Source organism: Canis lupus, chromosome 6 (assembly GCF_003254725.2).
Source record: "Canis lupus dingo isolate Sandy chromosome 6, ASM325472v2, whole genome shotgun sequence".
Lineage (NCBI taxonomy): Eukaryota > Metazoa > Chordata > Mammalia > Carnivora > Canidae > Canis > Canis lupus.
In genome coordinates, this window is record NC_064248.1 from 5,494,524 (window position 1) to 5,513,308 (window position 18,785).

At 41.5% G+C, this 18,785-nt stretch overlaps 1 protein-coding gene across 14 annotated transcripts in view; it reads right to left on the reverse strand.

Moving 5' to 3' along the window:
- Positions 1-2,121: 2,121 nt before the first annotated feature.
- GTF2I (general transcription factor IIi) overlaps positions 2,122-18,785 on the reverse strand; it is a 114,065-nt gene continuing 97,401 nt past the window's right edge. For 6 of the 14 annotated variants that reach the window (XM_025425772.3, XM_025425768.3, XM_025425770.3 and 3 more), the window contains 12 exons: positions 12,587-12,688; positions 11,987-12,052; positions 11,452-11,635; positions 10,049-10,107; positions 9,560-9,640; positions 9,036-9,119; positions 8,490-8,673; positions 6,837-6,865; positions 5,388-5,429; positions 4,557-4,598; positions 3,970-4,045; positions 2,122-3,259 (listed from right to left, as the gene is read on the reverse strand). In XM_025425772.3, the coding sequence (XP_025281557.1) occupies positions 3,987-4,045; positions 4,557-4,598; positions 5,388-5,429; positions 6,837-6,865; positions 8,490-8,673; positions 9,036-9,119; positions 9,560-9,640; positions 10,049-10,107; positions 11,452-11,635; positions 11,987-12,052; positions 12,587-12,688 (932 nt within the window). In that variant the 3' untranslated portion in view covers positions 2,122-3,259; positions 3,970-3,986. Of the gene's footprint in view, positions 3,260-3,969; positions 4,046-4,547; positions 4,599-5,387; positions 5,430-6,836; positions 6,866-8,489; positions 8,674-9,035; positions 9,120-9,559; positions 9,641-10,036; positions 10,108-11,451; positions 11,636-11,986; positions 12,053-12,586; positions 12,689-18,785 lie in introns of all 14 variants that reach the window. The other 8 variants (XM_049111050.1, XM_049111047.1, XM_049111049.1 and 5 more) reach the window with 3 other exon arrangements.

Below are 18,785 nucleotides of genomic sequence, written 5' to 3' on the forward strand. Positions count from 1 at the left end.
TAAACCAACCAAGTCCCCTGCATTTAGGACCGGGGTTGGGGTGTTTAGTACAGTCTAAAAAGGTCTGGTGTCAATCCCCTCCCCCCCATCTTTTTCCTCCCAACACATCTTTTCAGTCTTTGGTGGTGGTGACGGTGGCACAGAAACGAGGATGCTCAGAATAACCGACCTTAGAGGGGGAAGCAGCTGCCTGTTGCGGGGAGGAGCACTACCGTGGGCACCCTGAAGGCTACTGACCAGTGCTCAAGCCTTGTCCCAGTCCCTGCCCCGGGAAGACCCCGGATGGGGGCATGATCACTACACAGTCTTTACTTCCTCCTCCATGAAGTCTCAGAGCAATTTTGGCCCGGGGCCAGAGCACACTAGACACACCTCACCTCACAGATCACAGGATCTGTGATCCTTGGAACCAGCGAGAGGTCTCTCAGGATGTGCTCCCCGCCAGCGAGGTAATGCCATCTCTCAGCGCAGACCGCCCCCCCCTCAGGGCCACCCCACCCTCCATGGCGAGGCCTCCCAAGAGTTCCAGGGAGCAAGCCTCACATTCCCCACCACTGAAGGTCCAGAGCTTGTTAGCACTTGGCCCCACTCTGCGGATGGGATCTAAATCCTACAGCCCTGGGACATCCGTGTTTCTTGCTTGTGCTGTTTTTTCTGATGGAGATTTCCCCCAGGTTAACAGCTGTCCAGAAGTGGAGGTTGGATGTGGTAAACAAAGCCTGTGTTCCTCATCACTACATCCCCCAGTTAAAATTCTCTTTAACCAAAAATCCTGGACTAAGGAGGCTGTTTCAGAAACCCTAAGCAGGTTGGAAGTACCGACGAGACCTATCTGTGCCATTTCATTTTTCCATTTGGAGCTCATTGACCTAACAAAGACCCCAGTGGACAAGTTTAATCTCCCTCCCTCCCTCCCTCCCAGGATCCTGCAATCCTCCTGTGGCCCTATTTATACACACACTGCTGCCCCGTGGGCACCAGGGGGCCAGGGCCACCTGCCATCCAGGAAACCAGCCCAGGGCATCCCCAAGGGCAGGGAGGCAATCTTGGAAGGCAGCGCCCTGGCTGGGACACAGGGGCTAGAGAGACAGGCTGGAAGGTTCTGGAGAACACGGTGAGCCAATGAGAACCACTTGGCTCCTCCAGCAGACGGGACAGCAGTACCCCTTGCTGAAGAGTCCCCATTTCTTGAAGAAACTAAGCTTGATTAGAGGGGAGGCAGAATGGGCCAGGACAGCATTCCCTAAGCCCTTCAAAAGTTACGTACATGCTTGCAGTGCTGATTCTGGGCTGTCTGTCCAGAGTACAGAAACTGATCGGTTTGGCAGATGTGAAATAAAAAAAATATATAAAAAAAATAAAGGAAAAAAGGAAAGCAAAAGCTTTCTATATACGAGAACAGAAAAAAATGTGTGTATGTGCAGAGTATGTTTACACTGGACGTACACACTCATGCCAGATAGGAGGAAAACACATCTGCTTGCTAGGTCTGTAGTCCCACAAATTTTTGTTAAAAAAGTATTAGATGTAAGTGTTTATATTAACTCCTTTTAAAAATGGCCCGTGGATGGAGAGGTTTCTTCTTTAGTGGCTGGGACGGGAAGTTGTGGGTTAAGGGCAGCAACAGCAAGGCTGTGTACACTTTTTAAGAACACTTTAAAGGAACCACGAGATCTGCCATAGTAGCTGTCACCCCATGTCGGTTGTAGATTAATAAGCAGCGAGTTCTGCTTTCTTTTTTCTTTTTTCTGAGTTCTGCTTTCTGTCAACACACTTGGGTCGGGTCAAGGGAGAGGCAGGGGCTGTGCTGGGAGAAAAGGAAAAAATCTGTAGTATGTGTAATTTTTTTGTTTGTTTTTTTGGTGGGAAGAGCTGGTGCACGTGCTCTGTGTGGGGAGGGAACTTGCCTCAAAATCCCCTGGAAGCTGCTTACAGCTGGCATGTCCTAGCTGGAGAGTGGGGGGCTCAAGCCCCAGCTCAGAATAAATGCGCACTGGTCTCGGAAAACCCGTGAACAGTGCTCATCTAGCCTCCTCCACCTTGCACTCCACCTACCACCGAACCGCCCACCTGCCCCAGACATAATCATGAAAACACCTTCGAAAGAAATAAATTAGTGTGTGAAAGGCATGGATGGATTTTATTTATTACCCTATATCTACAATTTAATTTGAGGTAAAATATAAGCAACACATAAAAATGCCTATTTCTGCTACCATGTAATATAATTCTCCATCGTGAATATTGTGATAAAGCTAATGAAAACTCTATGCCATCACATACTCTAGCTTCTCATAGCTGGTATTTTACAACTCTCATTGTCTGTGAAATCCAACCCAGGTAAGATTCTCCCACAAAATGGCGCAGAATATCAGAGGGCGCGTCGTTAGCTTATTGGCCTCTCTTTCCCCACACTGGAGCCTCAATGTTACAAGTAGAGTTCTGAAACAATGAAGGCGATGAAAACCCCTGGAGTCTGGTCCGAGCTGGAAGTGTTCCAGAGAAACCTACACCACAACAGGTTGCGTGACCGCGAGGCTTTAGTGTCTGTCGCTGAGCTGGCCCAGACACTCCTACCTGATCTCACACTTCCAGTACGCCACGCACTTTATTTGGACGCACAGTCACCATGGAAGAGGTCCTCAGTATTCCATCAACAGGCCACACGCTGACATACTAACCTCTTACTGGCTTGTTAGGTGATCCAGATGGTGGTTGTTTTTAATTATGATAAAAAACATATGAACCATGATAGATAGCTTAGGAAAAGGTTTAGTCAAATACACAGATACTAACTGTTCACTCAGTCGTCAAGGAGAGCCGTGAACAAAAGGATCATTTAAATGATTTTTCAAATAGAAAAACTAAAAGGACTGAACTATCACAGGTGTTTCTTCACTGCAGGAGCTGAGATGTTCCAGTAGGAGAGATCTTCGCTTGATTGGAAAATAAACACCATAGCTGAAGGCTCTGTTGATACGTAAAAAATCTGATGAGATTCATCCCTGTCATTTTCCCTGTCGTTTTTCCAGCATTGCTGTAAAATCCTTATAATACATTCCAAAGTAAACCAGCCATTCCAAATCTACAGTCACTCTGCTCTTTAATTCAATTCACAGAACTGCTGAAAAAGTAGACATTTCTATCTAAAAGTAGAAAAAAAGGTTTGTATAGAAGGTATTTCTGTTATACAAGTATATTACACAGCTTGGGGCAGTAACAGGTCCGAAAAGCTCTTCTCACCCACTGATACTTTAAGCTACAATAGGAGAGAAAACAAACAAGCAAGAAACCACATTAATCCGGTTACAGGAATTTAACATTGGCAAACATCAAAACTCAATCAGCACGTAAGGCCATGACCTGGACTAAGTCTATGAAATATCCAGACCAAGAAAAAGTCTTTGTATAAAAAAGTATACCATCAGGTACAGATCAGAGCCAACTACTGTGAAGCTAGACCCTACAACCATCATGTCAACTATTCAACTGCTCAGGCTTAGCGAGGTTCAATGGGACCAAAGAACCAAGCGGGCAGACTCCTGGTGTGACTTGGCCAAGTTCAAGAAGTCTGGAAGAGCAGGTTCAAGGCTGTAGATTAATTATGCAAGACGCACGATGATTTGTTGAATCTTAGCCAGACTCTGCAAATACTATTTTTGTCAGAGTAGTTCTACGGATTCAGAGTGAATTCCAATGGAGAGGATGAGATTTATTTTCCTTTTAGGGCAAAAGTGTTTTTTCATCTTTGACTCACAGACAAATATTGATCTAAGGAAAATCTCTCTATTTGATCTTCTAACTCAAATCATTCAGTAGGGCTGACACTTGACTTCCTAAGACCCAAAGGAGGGGGGGGGGCATCATTTATGGCTGAAGCAGGGCAAACACACTAACTTCTAGGTGTGTGTGAATACACTAGGTTCAGACGGACACTAGATGGCACCCCAGACACAGACGCGGATTTACCCTAGGAGGGAAGAGGTCTACCACGTAGGGTCTGGTTCTTGCTTGATCTGAGAGTTTCCATCAGTCTCCTTTATTTCTATCAAGAAAAACAAAGGGGGTGGGGGGTGGGAGAAAAACAAAAGGGAACTGGTAAGTTGCACTATAAATGCAAATCTGTATGATTATAAACCCACTCCTACCAAACTCTGCACTAAAATGATTTAATAGGAATCATAAGATAGTAAAAACAACATTTTCAGAGACCATGTTGTTCTAGCAATCAGTTCTAAATTCTGTTACTCCAGTTTTCAAAGTAACAAACACCATATTACTTATCTATTTAAAAGTCTAGGTTAGAAAGTGGCCACTGAACTGGTTCAGGAGTCATTCATTAAGAGTCATTTGGAGAGAACAGAGCAAAAGAACCACAAGTCACCGCTAACAAGACATTTCTGGACACTAATGACAGATCCAATTCACCTCAACACAAAAGAAAACACAACCGCAGGGGTTTTAGAAGAGGTGGCATGAAAATCACAATCAATCCTGCGTTCTGAAGGCTCTCATAAGGAATTTCAGTTTTTGACAGCTGGACTAACCCTTTTTACCTTCTGTCGCAGGAACCTCCAATTGGCTGGGCTCAGCTGATTCTGAAGAGAAACACATGAAGATTTATCTTAACAAAGTCCTAAAGTCGCTCTCACTTACTTACAGGTCCTAGAGGAAGCAAGGAGAAAGCTCTCCAGACACTGCACACAAAGCACAGGTCCCAGATGCAAATAGCAGCCACAGCTGCTTGGGATTCAACAGGACGACTCAACTAGACTCACCTAGGCTCCCCCAAATTTCCTCTTCTGACATGTGCTAAGTTAATGGGAGCAACCAAAGTCTTATATAAAAATTGCAATTAACATAGCTCTCACGAGAAAGAAGTTCCTTTTTAAGGTCTTTCCCTCCCTTCCTGTGGATTCTTGTTTGATAAAATAAATGCCTTTTGTTGCTTTCAAGTGGATCCCAGTAGCAGGCCTCAACGCTGGTTTCTAAGGGACCTTTCTTTAAAGCCACGATTTCCACCTGACACAATTTGGCTGATAACAAGCATTAGATACGAATGGTATAAAGGAGTAAAGTCAGAAAGACATGTTTGTCACTAACAAATTACCCTCTACAACACTGGCCTCCCAGGGTTCCCAGCCTTCTTTCTGCCTGACCGGGACAGTGCAGTCAAATGGCATGTGGCCCACTGTTCTATTAGGACCCAGAGCTTGAACACAACAGACCTCTGAACACAGACAGGATTCATAAACACGAAGTCTGAGTGTGTAAATGACTTTCCCTAAAGTTAGGCACATGTAAGCAAGTGAGGTCTATCCACAATTTCATGTGATCCACTTTGTCGCAAAAGTAGGAATGTTTCTGTTTGACCTCACTTAATTTACCTTGTATCACTGGGCCTTCTGATTCACTCTGATCAACCAATTCTGAAAATAAAGCAAATTCATTTAAACAATAATTTACTGACTGGCTATTACAACGGAAAAGCATTCTTAGAACCATTCTCTACTTGGATGCTTCAAATTTGCCAGAACAGGTGCTATTTTCCTTATGAAAGGAGGGAACACATATTAAAAGTACTGATATATCCCATGAGAATAACTAATTCATAGTCATTACCAGAAAGTTCTATTATATACTACTGCATAAGGATGAGAACAAAACTGAATATTTTTAAACAAAAGATTGGGGGGGGGGGAGGCTTAAATACAATACTCTTTGAAACTAAAAATTACACAGAAAACAGATGCACTGGGATTAATAACCAAACAACAACAAAAAACAAATTAAAAAAACCCCACACATACACAAAAACCCCTAAAAGAAAAAAACATTTCTGTAAATGACCAAGCTCCCTGGTGTGATTCAAGTCGAATGTCACAAGGAGGATTAAAAGTCTATGAAACAAGGTCTATATCCTCTTTCATTATTAACACTATCAGATACGAACATACTTGGCCAAGATAGAGAGTATAATAAAAGCTGAATCTATAAAAAAAAAGAACCATAGTAGTTTAGGGGCACAGCCAAATGAATACAGACCAACAAATATATGTATAGTATTTGCTAAAAAAACGATTTTAAGTGTTATGAACATCAGGGAACTGGAAAACCACATATATTTGTTCATGCAACGATATTTGAGAGCCCAACGTGTGCCAGATCCTGGCTTATATATTAACAGAAGCAAGTGACATCACATTAAAAGATCTTATTTCAGCACTGTAATTGCATAATAAAGGAACTGCAGTAATAATATCAAATACAGATTATTCTTATGGAATGTATCAAGTATTGCTCTAGGTGAGGAGTCAAGAAGCTTTTTCATGAAGAGCTAGTTAGTGTGTATTTCAGACTTTGCAGGTCACAATGGTCTGGTACAGTTTTCCAAGCTTTCTGCCATAAGCAAAGGGGCAAGGAAATGTTCTCATAAAAGTTTATTTACAAACACAGACAGGAGCTCCCTCATCCATTTTAAGATGTTTGACACTGAAGGAGTCATTTAAAATGCTCGAAGACTCTCAAAATGGGTACCAATAAAACCATTTTACGAATGAATGAACTGAGATTTAAAAGACTGAGCAACTAAAAAATAAATTTAAAAAAATAATAAAAATAAAATAAAATAAATAAAAGACTGAGCAACTAACCCCATTTTACATGCAGAAAGTGCCTAGTGCTCTTACACAGGAGCTAAAACATCAACTTTGCCCGGTTACCGCTGTAGGTGAGGTAAAACATTACGTGCTGCGAGCAAAGGGCATGTATACACCAACAGTCTCTCACACCCCAGAAAAGAAGAAAAGGAAAAAGACTCCATGAAATCTACTCACGGTTATTAATCACAAGTCCCGGAAACGGTCTAGAGAGAGAAACAAATTGTGTAACAGTTTATTTTTACTCTACAAGAATGTACAAGTACATTGAGTTTATTTAACTAATATTTTACTCCCGTCACTTATGTGTTAGAATGAGCAATATTATCCAACTACATTTCTTTCCTTTTTCTATAAAGATTTTACCCATTCATTCATGAGAGACACACAGAGAGAGGCAGAGACATAGGCAGAGGGAGAAGCAGGCTCCATGCAGGGAGCCCGATGCAGGACTCGATCCCCAGGACTCCAGCATCATGCCCCAAGCCAGAAGGCAGACGCTTAACCGCTGAGCCACCCAGGCATCCCTCCAACTACATTTCAATCTTACACTTCTTAATCTATGGACAGATGGACAGATGAATAACTAATACCAACCATCACTGGAAAAGGTCACATGAACGATGGTGAAAACAGAGGAGCCAAGGAAAAAAAAGAGTGCAGTAATTCCACTGACATGGTCTAGTGGAAGCAGGCTTTCACCCAGTCCCCTGGGGAAGAGCACACACTGCTGACATGGGTTAAAAGGGACAGGTTAAAAGGGATAGAAACAAGATTTTTAGGGAAGGTTACCAGGAGAAGAGGAACAAACGACAAAACACCTTAGGGGGTTACCACATGAGCTATTCCAAGAGCCAGTCCAAAGGGATTTCTACTAGATACAGAGGGAGCTTGCCAGGGAACTGACTGTGAAGATTTAGTGGTAGTGAAGTTTTGGGGGTTGGAAAGGGTGGAGACTACATGGACCCTTGCTTAGGCGGACGGGAAAGAGGACATCCACTGAACATCTTACTGGGATGAGCACTTATGAATGAATGTAATCTCATGATGTCACTGAAGTGTAGGTTTAATCATCATTCCTGCTCTCAAAGATAACAACTACACTTTTATGGTACAGACAAGGACACAGAATGGGCTGGCTGGCTTGGGATCGGGTACCTGTCTGACCTGAGCCTGTGAAGAGGTGCCTGAGGAGACACAGGCTGGCCAATTGTTTTCTGTCTTGGGCCAGCCAGTAAGTATTTTCAGCTCTTTGCAGACCATACTGTCTCTGTCCTAACTGCTCCGTTTTAGCCTATAAATTGAAAGCAGGGCAGCCCCAGTGGCTCAGTGGTTTAGCAACGCGCCTTTGGCCTGGGGTGTGATCCTGGAGACCCGGGATCGAGTCCCGCGTCGGGCTCCCTGCATGGAGCCTGCTTCTCCCTCTGTCTGTGTCTCTGCCATTCTCTCTCTTTGTGTGTGCTTCTCATGAATAAATAAATAAAACCCTAAAAATAAACAAACAAACAAACAAACTGAAAGCAGTGGTAGACGCTATGTACCGCTAACTGTATGTGACTGTGTTTTGTTAAGACTTTATAAGAGCAAACAGCAGGCTGGATCTGGTCCACGGGCAATAGTTCGCCAACCCCTTGCCTTAAAAACTAGAGAATTAAGAGTCAGCTCAGGAAGAAAAGAATCCCACAGTAGAAGAACTCAAGCATTTTAAGTGTTCCTTTCACTACATGGAAAACCTGATTCTATTATTACATAGAACTATATTCTGGAAGATGACTTAGCCTCATGATCTGCAGATTCATTCTGACGAACAAGCAGGGAAGCCTCACTTACCTAATGACTGTGAATTTAATGAACTCAGCAGAATCTAAGATCCTTCTCATGGAGCTGATTTCCAGGTAACTGGGGGCTTTGAATGAAACTCCGGGGGGCATGCCATCAACCACCACACAGCCAGGGTTAATTGTGATTTTCCTGTAGGGAACTTTCACAGGGAAACCCATACCAATAGCTTCACCTAGAACAAGATAAGCAGCATAAAAGCACAGATCAATCTATCATCTCTAAAGTGTTAGAAAGCACACGAGCAACATTTTTAAAGATGGTTTCCACGGTTAATGATGGCCACAGTACACAACAAACTACCCTACCTCTGAACCTCAATTCTATTCACTTTGATGGCGATCTTCATCAAGAGTCTAACACAGCTAAGGTTTCCTTAGGAAAAAACTTTAGAGAAACTCGAACACTTGCATTCCAACTTTATTTCCTTTTATGTAGGAAGGTAACAGCTATCTGAGCATAATCCATTGTGCAGATGTCACTGGAAGGAAATGTCCTAGCTCACTGCAAGGGGCACCATGCAAACACCAAACTCACCAAATTTCCGACTGAAGAGGTCATTCACTTGCTCTCGGAGCTGTCTGGCTTTTTCAACTTTTGACAGCCTTTCGTTATCATCATCTAGAAAAGTTAAGAGGACAGTCATAGCTTAATAATGCAATTTTAATTCCAAGTTAATTGTGAGGTGCTCTGAGAGAACTTGCTTCATGTTTTCAGAAGATTTCAGTATTTTATACTGATCAAGATGGAAATGACTTAATCAAGTGATTTGACTCTAACAACACAAATGAAAATGCTCTGCCTTTGTTCCTGTTACAAGGAGCTTTGCCTGCACTTTAGAACAAATTTCTGAAATAAGACAAAAGGTACTAGCTCATGCCTGCATCTGGCCTAGAGCTTTCTGAAAAGGAACTGATGAGGTGATGTGTTTGGGGAGTGCTTTCTGCAAGGCGGGCAGGGGCACCGCACCACACAGAGCAAGCTCTAGGAACCTGAGTTGGTCAAGTGAAAGCCCAAACATGGAAAACCCCACAAACAAGAGAAAGACAGAAACATCATACCTGGAATCGTCACCTGAATGATGTTAAGATCTTCAACACCTGATGCAGTAGTATTAACGTTGGGTGATGAATTTATTTTTCCTTAAAACAGAAACTTCAGATTAGAAGACATGCAAAATGTAATTAAATCAGCTCTACCAATGTGCTTATAATTCAGACTACACAAGACAGTATTTAACCCAATTTTGTGCAAGGGTTGTTCCTTCTTCTGGTGCATTTTGTCATCCTGGGGGATTAAGCTTCCTGAAAGATGGTTTATACCCTCTACTTTTTTCTCTTTCTTGTGTTTTAGTACAGCATCAGACACACAAAGATTCTCATTTATATTAAATAAATTCAAAGTTGTAAAGAAATCACAACCATGAGTTTTAATGAGCTTTCTTGGTTTTGATTCAGTAGCTGCTCTTTCAACAATCTTTTTTAAAAAATCAATGCAACAAAATAATTTTCTCACAGCACATTTTCCATAGCACTCACTCCAACACTCACTCGGAGGGCTCTTCGAGGAGGAGGTGCTCTCCTTAATTGCAGTCTCAAACATTTCAGGCCTGAAAAACAAGTAGAGAGGAAAAAAAAGTGTGCTAATCATCCAATAGCAAAACATTAAAGATCAGACGAAGATTTTAAAATTTTACTTTCTATACATATACATTCAACTTAGTAATGGAAGAACAGAAAAAACATCCCTCGTCTAAAGTAACATATACAAAAAACCTAATTCTAGTCATGATCACAATGCCTATCCAGTCCTGCCTAGCTTATATTAGCTTCTCCTGTCCATGGTTTCCACTAAACCTTGGAAGAATCCAGTCAGTGCTAGACTTGAGGATGGATATATGGAGCACACTGTTCACGGGTAGCATGTAAACAGGGACAGGCTTGTGAAAACTTAAGCATGTGTCTTTTTCTATTAAGAAGTAGAAGCAAAGGGATGCTTGGGTGGCTCAGTGGTTGAGGTATGATCCTGGAGACCCAGGATCGAGTCCCACATCGGGCTCCCTGCATGGAGCCTGCTTCTCCCTCTGCCTGTGTCTCTGCCTCTCTCTCATTCTGTGTCTCTATGAATAAATAAATAAAATATTAAAAAAATAAAATAAAATAAAATTCACTTCAATCAATTTCAAATAATTCTTGAGCACTAACCCGTATTTTTAAATTCTGATTATTTCCATCCATTTCAGTTGTGGTAGCCTAATTCACAGACCTCCAAAGCAGATGGAAATTTATTTTATTTTATTTTTTAAAGATTATTTATTTATTAGAGAGAGAGAGAGAGAGAGAAAGAGAAACAGGCAGAGGGAGAAGCAGGCTCTATGCAGGGAGCCCGACGTGGAACTTGATCCTGGGTCTCCAGGATCACGCCCTGGGTGGAAGGTGGTGCTAAACCGCTAAGCCACCGGGGCTGCCCTGCAGATGGAAATTTAGAATATTCTGGGGGCACCGCCTGGTGGGCTCAGTTGGAAGAGCACCCGACACTTGATCTCGGGGTCATGAGTTCCGGCCCCACAATTATGTGTAGAGATTAGAAAAAATAAATGAAGAAAGGGAAAATATTCTGTAAGCTGGAGAAATCACAGGACTTTATTAAAACTGCACGCCTTAGACCCCAGCAGCATCAACCATTAAGACCCCAGCAGCATCAACCATTAAAAATAAGACAATGGTAGACCTAACACTATCAAGTTGTTATCCCTCTGACAAGCTACAGTCCTCCTTTCCTTTCTTACCAATTATGAAAAACTTGTAAGATCTACGAAAGTACAGCTTAAAGAACTTTTTTGGGGGATTCCTAGAGCTCATTTTGTCTTGACAGAGGTGAACCCATGTACCAATCTGTCTGTATCACAAGTACAGGCTTCAAGGCCAGTCTTGTTTCTGCTAACTGCCCTTACTTTTTAATGATGAACTTAATCTTGGCCTTGTTTCTGAGTATCTTTTCCAGCCTTGGAATGCCAAAAGTGGACGGCCGCCGGAATGGCACACCCTCAGGCAGGCCCTCCACATAGAAGTCTTCTGGGAAAGATTCAAATAATGCAAACGGCACTTTTACAGCTTGCTTAAGGCCAAGAGCTTCGCCTGTAAAACACAGAGTTTCTTTTATTTCTCACATTCATCACTTTTCAAAACTCAAACTTTTTTTAAAAATGCATTTTAAATTACATTTTGTAGCTACTAAAATTATATATATATATATATATATATATATATATATATATATTTAAAGATCATACTACTTTCAATCTTAGAAAAATTTGTTCATTTTGCAGGCTCAGAAAAGTGGGAGAAATGATGGCATTCACGCTTGCAAAATGCATGCACTTCCAATGACCGTAAAATTTAAATGCTAAACATTTTATTCTGCGCACATTCTTCTACTGAAAAAAGGCCACCATATATTTTAGCACTAACATTTCAAAATAAGCTTACCGCATTTTTCATTGAAAAGATTTTCAACTTTCTGTTTTAGGTCTGTGATTTTGGCATTCCAGGCTTCTGCAAGTGAAAAATGAGACCATTACTAGCAATACTTAGCAAAATACATCTATGCTCAGCATTCTTATTTTATTGTACATTTTTAACAAGCACAAAAAAAAAATACACAGGTTTTTAGCATAGTCATATCTTGGCAACTACTCTAATCTGACATTATTAAACTGTTTTATCATATTACTAATACATTGGCCACAAATAAATGACATAGGCTAAAATTAAAAATAAATGAAAACCAAGAAACCTCCCACCAAAACAATGATAGCATCTACTATGCGCCAGGTATGGTTCTACCCTTTAAATAACTTAGTACTTAGAATTCTCATTAATAACCCCATGAGGCAGAAGTAATATCCCCATTTTACACATCCAGAGACTGAGGCACAGAGGGGTTAAGTAGCTATTATAGTGCCTTTAATAGCTCATATATACTGACTTACCAGATAAAAAAAAAATTCACCTAGAAAAATAACATGTTTGTATTGGTTCCTTTTATTTCAAATGGATGAAATTAAGAAAAATAAAATTTATATGTACCAAAGGAAAATTCTCTCCCTCGAGGCTTGAAGGGAACATTAGAACCATTAGTCTGGGTAGGGGTTCGAACCGCGGAGGTTTGAGGGTTGTTGTTATTAGGGCCTAAAGAAAAATTAAAAGAAAAAAAATCAATCAATACACATATTTCATCATGTTTAAGTACTGCTTGTGATTCCCCTTAAAAACCAAATCAAGTTCAAACAGGACACAGGCACTGAGCAATGCAAATGGACACGCAGGCCCCAGGCCACATCCACCCATTCTTCTACTTTCATCCTTATATTCAGCCATTTTTATCCAGACAGAATTAGCTTTCCAGAAGATCTGAGGTATTTTCGACTCACTGAATGCTTCGTTCGAGCCCTTTTGGAGCCATCTAATTTTGGGGTAGCTATGTCTGCTTATGTGTTTTCCTTTCAACCCTTGATCATAATCACAATGTCAGGTACGGTTATCCTATCTCTACTAAGAAATCTTCCTTTAGATTCTCTAGCTGACTCCGGACACATCCTTCCTTTGAGGGGAAAAAAAAAAAAGATGCTTAGATGCTTATTTATTTAACAGATGGGGAGGGGCAGAGAGAGAGGGAGAAGCAGATTTCCCACTGAGCAGGAAGCCTGAAAGGGGGGCTTGATCCCAGGACCCTGAGATCATGACCTGAGCCAAACTCAGAAGCTTAACCCACTGACCTACCCAGGTGCCTCTTTCCTTTGAATTCTTAGTATAATTTAGAAACAGTGTTCTAGGAAACCAGTTGTTTTTCCATTGAATGAAGAGGACTGTTTAGGTGATTCTGATAAATCCCTGACCCTGATTCTTCTTTATGTAGGGTCACCTAATTATTAAATAGTTTATTTTAATCTGTAGCCAACCAGCAATATTTAAAAACAAAATAGTCAAAATAATGGGAAAATTTTTTAAAAATTAAGTTTCCTCAGATTTTCTTTAGAAAATAACCAACATTCTAAAGATACATCTTCAAACTCCGATTTCCTAGTTTGTAGAATATACGTATGGACTCTGGGCTTTCTGGGCTTTTCTGGGCTCAGCAGGTTAAGCGTCTGACTCTTGATTTCGGCTCAGGTCATGATCTCAGAGTCCTGGGATGGAGACCTGCACTCAGCAGGGAGTCTGCTGGAGATTCTCTCTCCTTCTGTCCCTCTTCCACCAAGTACACCCGTACTTTCTCTCAAATAAATACAATTAAAAAAAAAAAAAAACACTGAGCTTTCACCTAAACTATTTTCCTACTGAGTTACCTACTTCCTATTCTTATCTCCAATGTTTGCAACAACACTACCAACAGTGAAAGGTGCATATGGTCACTGCCCCAAGCATGTTGTGTGTTCACTAATTTAGTTTTCACAGGTAACATTACCACATCCAATGTACCCATGGAGACACGGAGTCCTGGGGACTACGTAACTTGCTGGTGACCACACAGTAGGTGCTGGGGCTGAGATACCAGCCATCGGAGTCTGGTTCCTTGGTCTTCACCACTATACACTACACACTACACACTATAGTCTCTGATGTACTTGTGGACAAGACCTTGAATGTCAGCAAGGGAAAACCTCAGTATGTGTGTGGCCATCCCCATCTTCTGAACTTAGCCTGGATATGGCCTTAGGATCCTCACCAGTATTAGAGGTGTTGGTGGGAATGGAGGATTCAATATGAAATGTATCTGTCATCCTCCATTAAATGTCAAGGGATGTCTGCGTGGCTCAGTTGGTTAAGTGTCCAACTCCTGATTTTCAGCTCAGGTCATGATCTCAGGAATGTGAGACTGAGCCCCGTTTCTGGCTCCCATTCAGCACAGGGTCTGCTTGTCTTCCTCACTCTGCACCTGCCCCCATTCGCATATATGCTCTCTTTCTCTCTCTAAAACAAATACATAAGGTCTTTTTAAAAAAATTTTTATTTATTTATTATAGTCACAGAGAGAGAGAGAGAGAGAGAGAGAGAGAGAGAGAGAGAGAGAGGCAGAGACATAGGCAGAGGGAGAAGCAGGCTCCATGCACCGGCAGCCCGACGTGGGATTCGATCCCGGGTCTCCAGGATCATGCCTTGGGCCAAAGGCAGGCGCCAAACTGCTGCGCCACCCAGGGATCCCCATAAGGTCTTTAAAAAATAAAATAAATACAATAAAATGTCCAGACCCAACATTCTACTCTTTAATTATTTAAAAACTCCTGAATAAAAATGCTAGCTTCCTTAAGATGGTATAGCAATGAAAGCAAAGTGTGTGTGGGCTAGCTGGTTCTAGCAGCCTGTGCCAGCTGGCAGGTACAACCATGGAGAGGCCATCAGTCCCTCCCATCACCACAGCCCTGCAAGAGGCCACTAAGGCACCCAGCTCACAACTCTGCTTGTGTCAATGCTCGTAAACCAAGCCTTTGACAGTAACAGAGCAAGAGAGAAAGGAGTCTGGGAGCAACAGACCAAATGGAGTTGATTGAACTATCTAGTTCTTATCATTCTTCATTAATGAAGCAACATTCAGGTTGATAGTTAAATGAAATACCACCACACACCCTCTGGAAAAGCTTAATTTAAAACAATGACAATGCCGAATCCCGAGAGGACGAGTGGAAGCTGGAACACATACATGCCTGGCAGGAGTGTAAAATGGCAAAACCACCTCGGAAAACTGTTCAGTACTTTTGCAGAACATTAACAGCTCCATGATTCTGCTCCTAAATATCTCAAGAGGAGGAGAACATATGCCGCACTTTGTACACACATGTTCACAGTGTCGTTTTTAGACAAGGCTGGAAACAAAACCAAATGTCCGCTGACAAATGTATAAACAAAATGTGGTGAATCCACATCATGGTGGAATACTCAGCAATAAAAAGGGGATAGTGAAATATGCCCCAAGTGTAAATCAAAAAGCATTGAGAAAAAGAAGCCAGCCGTAAAAAGAATAGATACAGTAGGACTCCATTTATATGAAGTTTCAGAAGAAGCAGAAGCATTCCATAGTGACAAAAAGCAGACCAGTGGTTGCCTGTGGGCCCGACTGGGAGGGACTGGCTACTGAGGGCACCAGGGAGCAAGTCAGAGTGATGGAAATGTTCAAAAAATTGAGTGAAGTGGTGGCACAAACATTTCTCAAAACCTAAACCATACAATCACAATGAGTACATTCTACCGTGTATAAATCATATGTAAAAAATTTACTTTTTAAAAGTAAAACAATTCCATACAAGCATGACATATAATTTAAAAACAGTATTAGTATAGTGCAAACAAAATACCTCCCCTCTTCATTAAATGGTCAAAAAGTTCCTGGATATGGACACAGCTTTTACTCCATACATCACCTTAAAATACTAACAACTGTTTAGTGGTATTTCAATGACTATTACTTACGTTTAGAGTCCATTTATAGCCTTGTTAAGCAACAAAAAGCTACCATGGGACAAGGGCCTCTACAGCATGGGGAACGTAATATAAACCTATTCTCTGTTCATCTCAAGTCAGGTCAAAACCGTTTTTCACCAAGCCATCACTGATCTTAAGCCCTTTCCTTTTGAATTAGAAACACTGGGTTTCTAAACTAGTATAATAAATGGGTTTATTACCCAATATAAAGGGCATTCCTATCTTGTTTCCCTTGCTGAAACTACTGCAAAGCAAGAAAAGTATTAGCAATTACACGGGACCATCCCAGTTAATACATTTATTTGTACTTAATAAACCCTCAAAAAATAAAGATTAAAAACTTATGTCCATACAAATGTTCATAGAAGCATTGTTCATAATACCCCCAAATCAGAAATGTCCCCAATGTCTACATGATAAATGGATAAACAAAATGTGGTACATTCACATGATGTAATGTAATTCACCAAAAAAAAAGAAATGGAACACCCAATGGGATGGATATTATCCAAAAAGTAAGAAACAGAAGGTGCGCCTGAGGAGGGGGCTCAGTTGGTTAAGAGTCTGACTTTGGCTCAGGTCATGATCTCATGGTTCTGGAACAGGGTGTCAGCATGAATTGGGAGTCTGTCCCTCTGCCTTTGCCCTCCCCAACCCCCCAAATAAATAAAATCTTTAAAAAATAAGAAACAATAAAAAGTGGTGGTGAGTACATGGAGAAACGTGAATGCTTGGTACGTTGCTGACAGAACGTCAAATGTGTGGCTGGGGTGGAGAATGGAGCGGCAGTTACTTAAGTGAGGCGAATTCCGTATTGACCAGGTGGAGTTTCAACAGGGTAAGAGGACAAAGGTCTGGAGATTGACAGCGGTGATGGTCGCACAACAATGTGAATGCACTTACTGCACAGAACTGCACGTTTAAAAAATGTAGACCGGGATGCCTGGGGGGCTCAGCAGTTGAGTGTCTGCCTTCAGCTCAGGCCATGATCCCAAAGTTCTGGGATCGAGTCCCACATCCGGCTCCTGCATGGAGCCTGCTTCTCCTCCCTCTGCCTATGTCTCTGCCTCTCTGTGACTCTCATGAATAAATAAATAAAATCTTTAAAAAATAAAAATAAAAAAGAACGGTCAAGCCTTGTTATGTCATGTATATTTAACCAAAAATCTTAAAAGGTGGATGGAGGGGAAGCCCTGGAGAATTAGGACAAGCTACAACCCAGATGCACCTGGAAAACATGATGCCAAATGAAAGAAGCTGCTCACAAAGGATCTCCCACTGTGTGTGTCATTCCTCTTATATGAAACGTTGAAAACAAGCTGATCCAGAGACAAAAAACTAGATGAGTGGTTCCCAGGGGACAGGGAGATAGGAACAACTGCTATAGCCATGGGGTTTTTTCCTGGGGTGATGAAAAGGTTCTGGACTTCAACTGGTCGGTCGGTTGCTCAACCTTATGAATATAATAAAAATTACTGAGTTGTGTAATTTTAAGTGATGAATTAAAAAAAAAATAAAACGAATTTTACATATGAATTATACCTCAATTCTAAAAATAGTGTATGAGTCAAATATTATTCTTACCATTTTATAGATCTACTAACTGAAGCAGAGATTTTAAGTAATTTGACTAAATGGTGGAGCCCAGACTTAAAAAATCTAATAAACACGTTAGCAGCAGAAATAATGTTAGCACATTATTTAGTTTTAAATTCTCCCCACCCAATCAAGAGATCTAAAAATAAATCTGCTAGGGAATTCTAGAACAGCTTCTTGCTTGTGCTGACAATGGGTCCAGGGAGGGCTGATACTAAATCTCCTCTATACCTTGCTTTGTATGTACACCTGAACCTGCCGGAGTTCAATGGGTCTTCCTATATCCACGAAAGAAAGGACAAGAGGAAATTGAGAAGCCAGTCTTAGAATTTTGGAGCTACAAAAGGTAACCTACCTTCAGAATTTCTTTTATGTAAGAAAAACAGGCATCTCTCTTTGTAAAATTACAGTTGTTTATAACAGAATACAATCCTAATTTCTACCTGGTAATCTTACTTCTATAGACCTAATCATATTAAAGCATTACATTAACTACTCATTTCTCTATTTTTCTTACATCTAATTGATAACCAAGACTTTACTTATACTTATTTTTTTTATACTTATTTTTTTAAGCTGCCTCCACACCAATATGGGGCCTGAACTCATGACCCTAAGATTTTTTTTAAGATTTTATTTATTTATTCATGAGACACACAGAGAGAGACAGAGACATAGGCAGAGGGAGAAGCAGGCTCCTCGCAGGGAGCCCAATGTGGGAATTGATCCCCAGACCCAGGATCACACGCTGAGCCCAACACAAATGCTCAACCACTGAGCTACCCAGGCATCCCACAACTCTGAGATTAAGAGTTGCATGCTCCTCTCAGGGTCATGAGATCAGATTCTGAGTCTGCACTGGGCATGGAGCCTCCTTAAGACTCTTTCTCCTCCCTCGCCCTTTTCCTCTGCTCCTCACTCCTTTCTCTCTCTCAAAAAACGGGGAGGGGATGCCTGGGTGGCTCAGTTGATTAAGTGTCCAAATTTTGATCTCAGCTGAGGTCTAAGCCCAGGGTCACTGAGTTCAAGCCCAACACTGGATTTCACACTGGGCGTGGAGCCTAAACTTGATGAAACAACACACACACACACAGAATTGTATGCTCTACTGACTGAGCCAGCCAGATGCCCTCAAGATAACTAAAAGGGGACTAGGGATCCCTGGGTGGCGCAGTGGTTTAGCGCCTGCCTTTGGCCCAGGGCGCGATCCTGG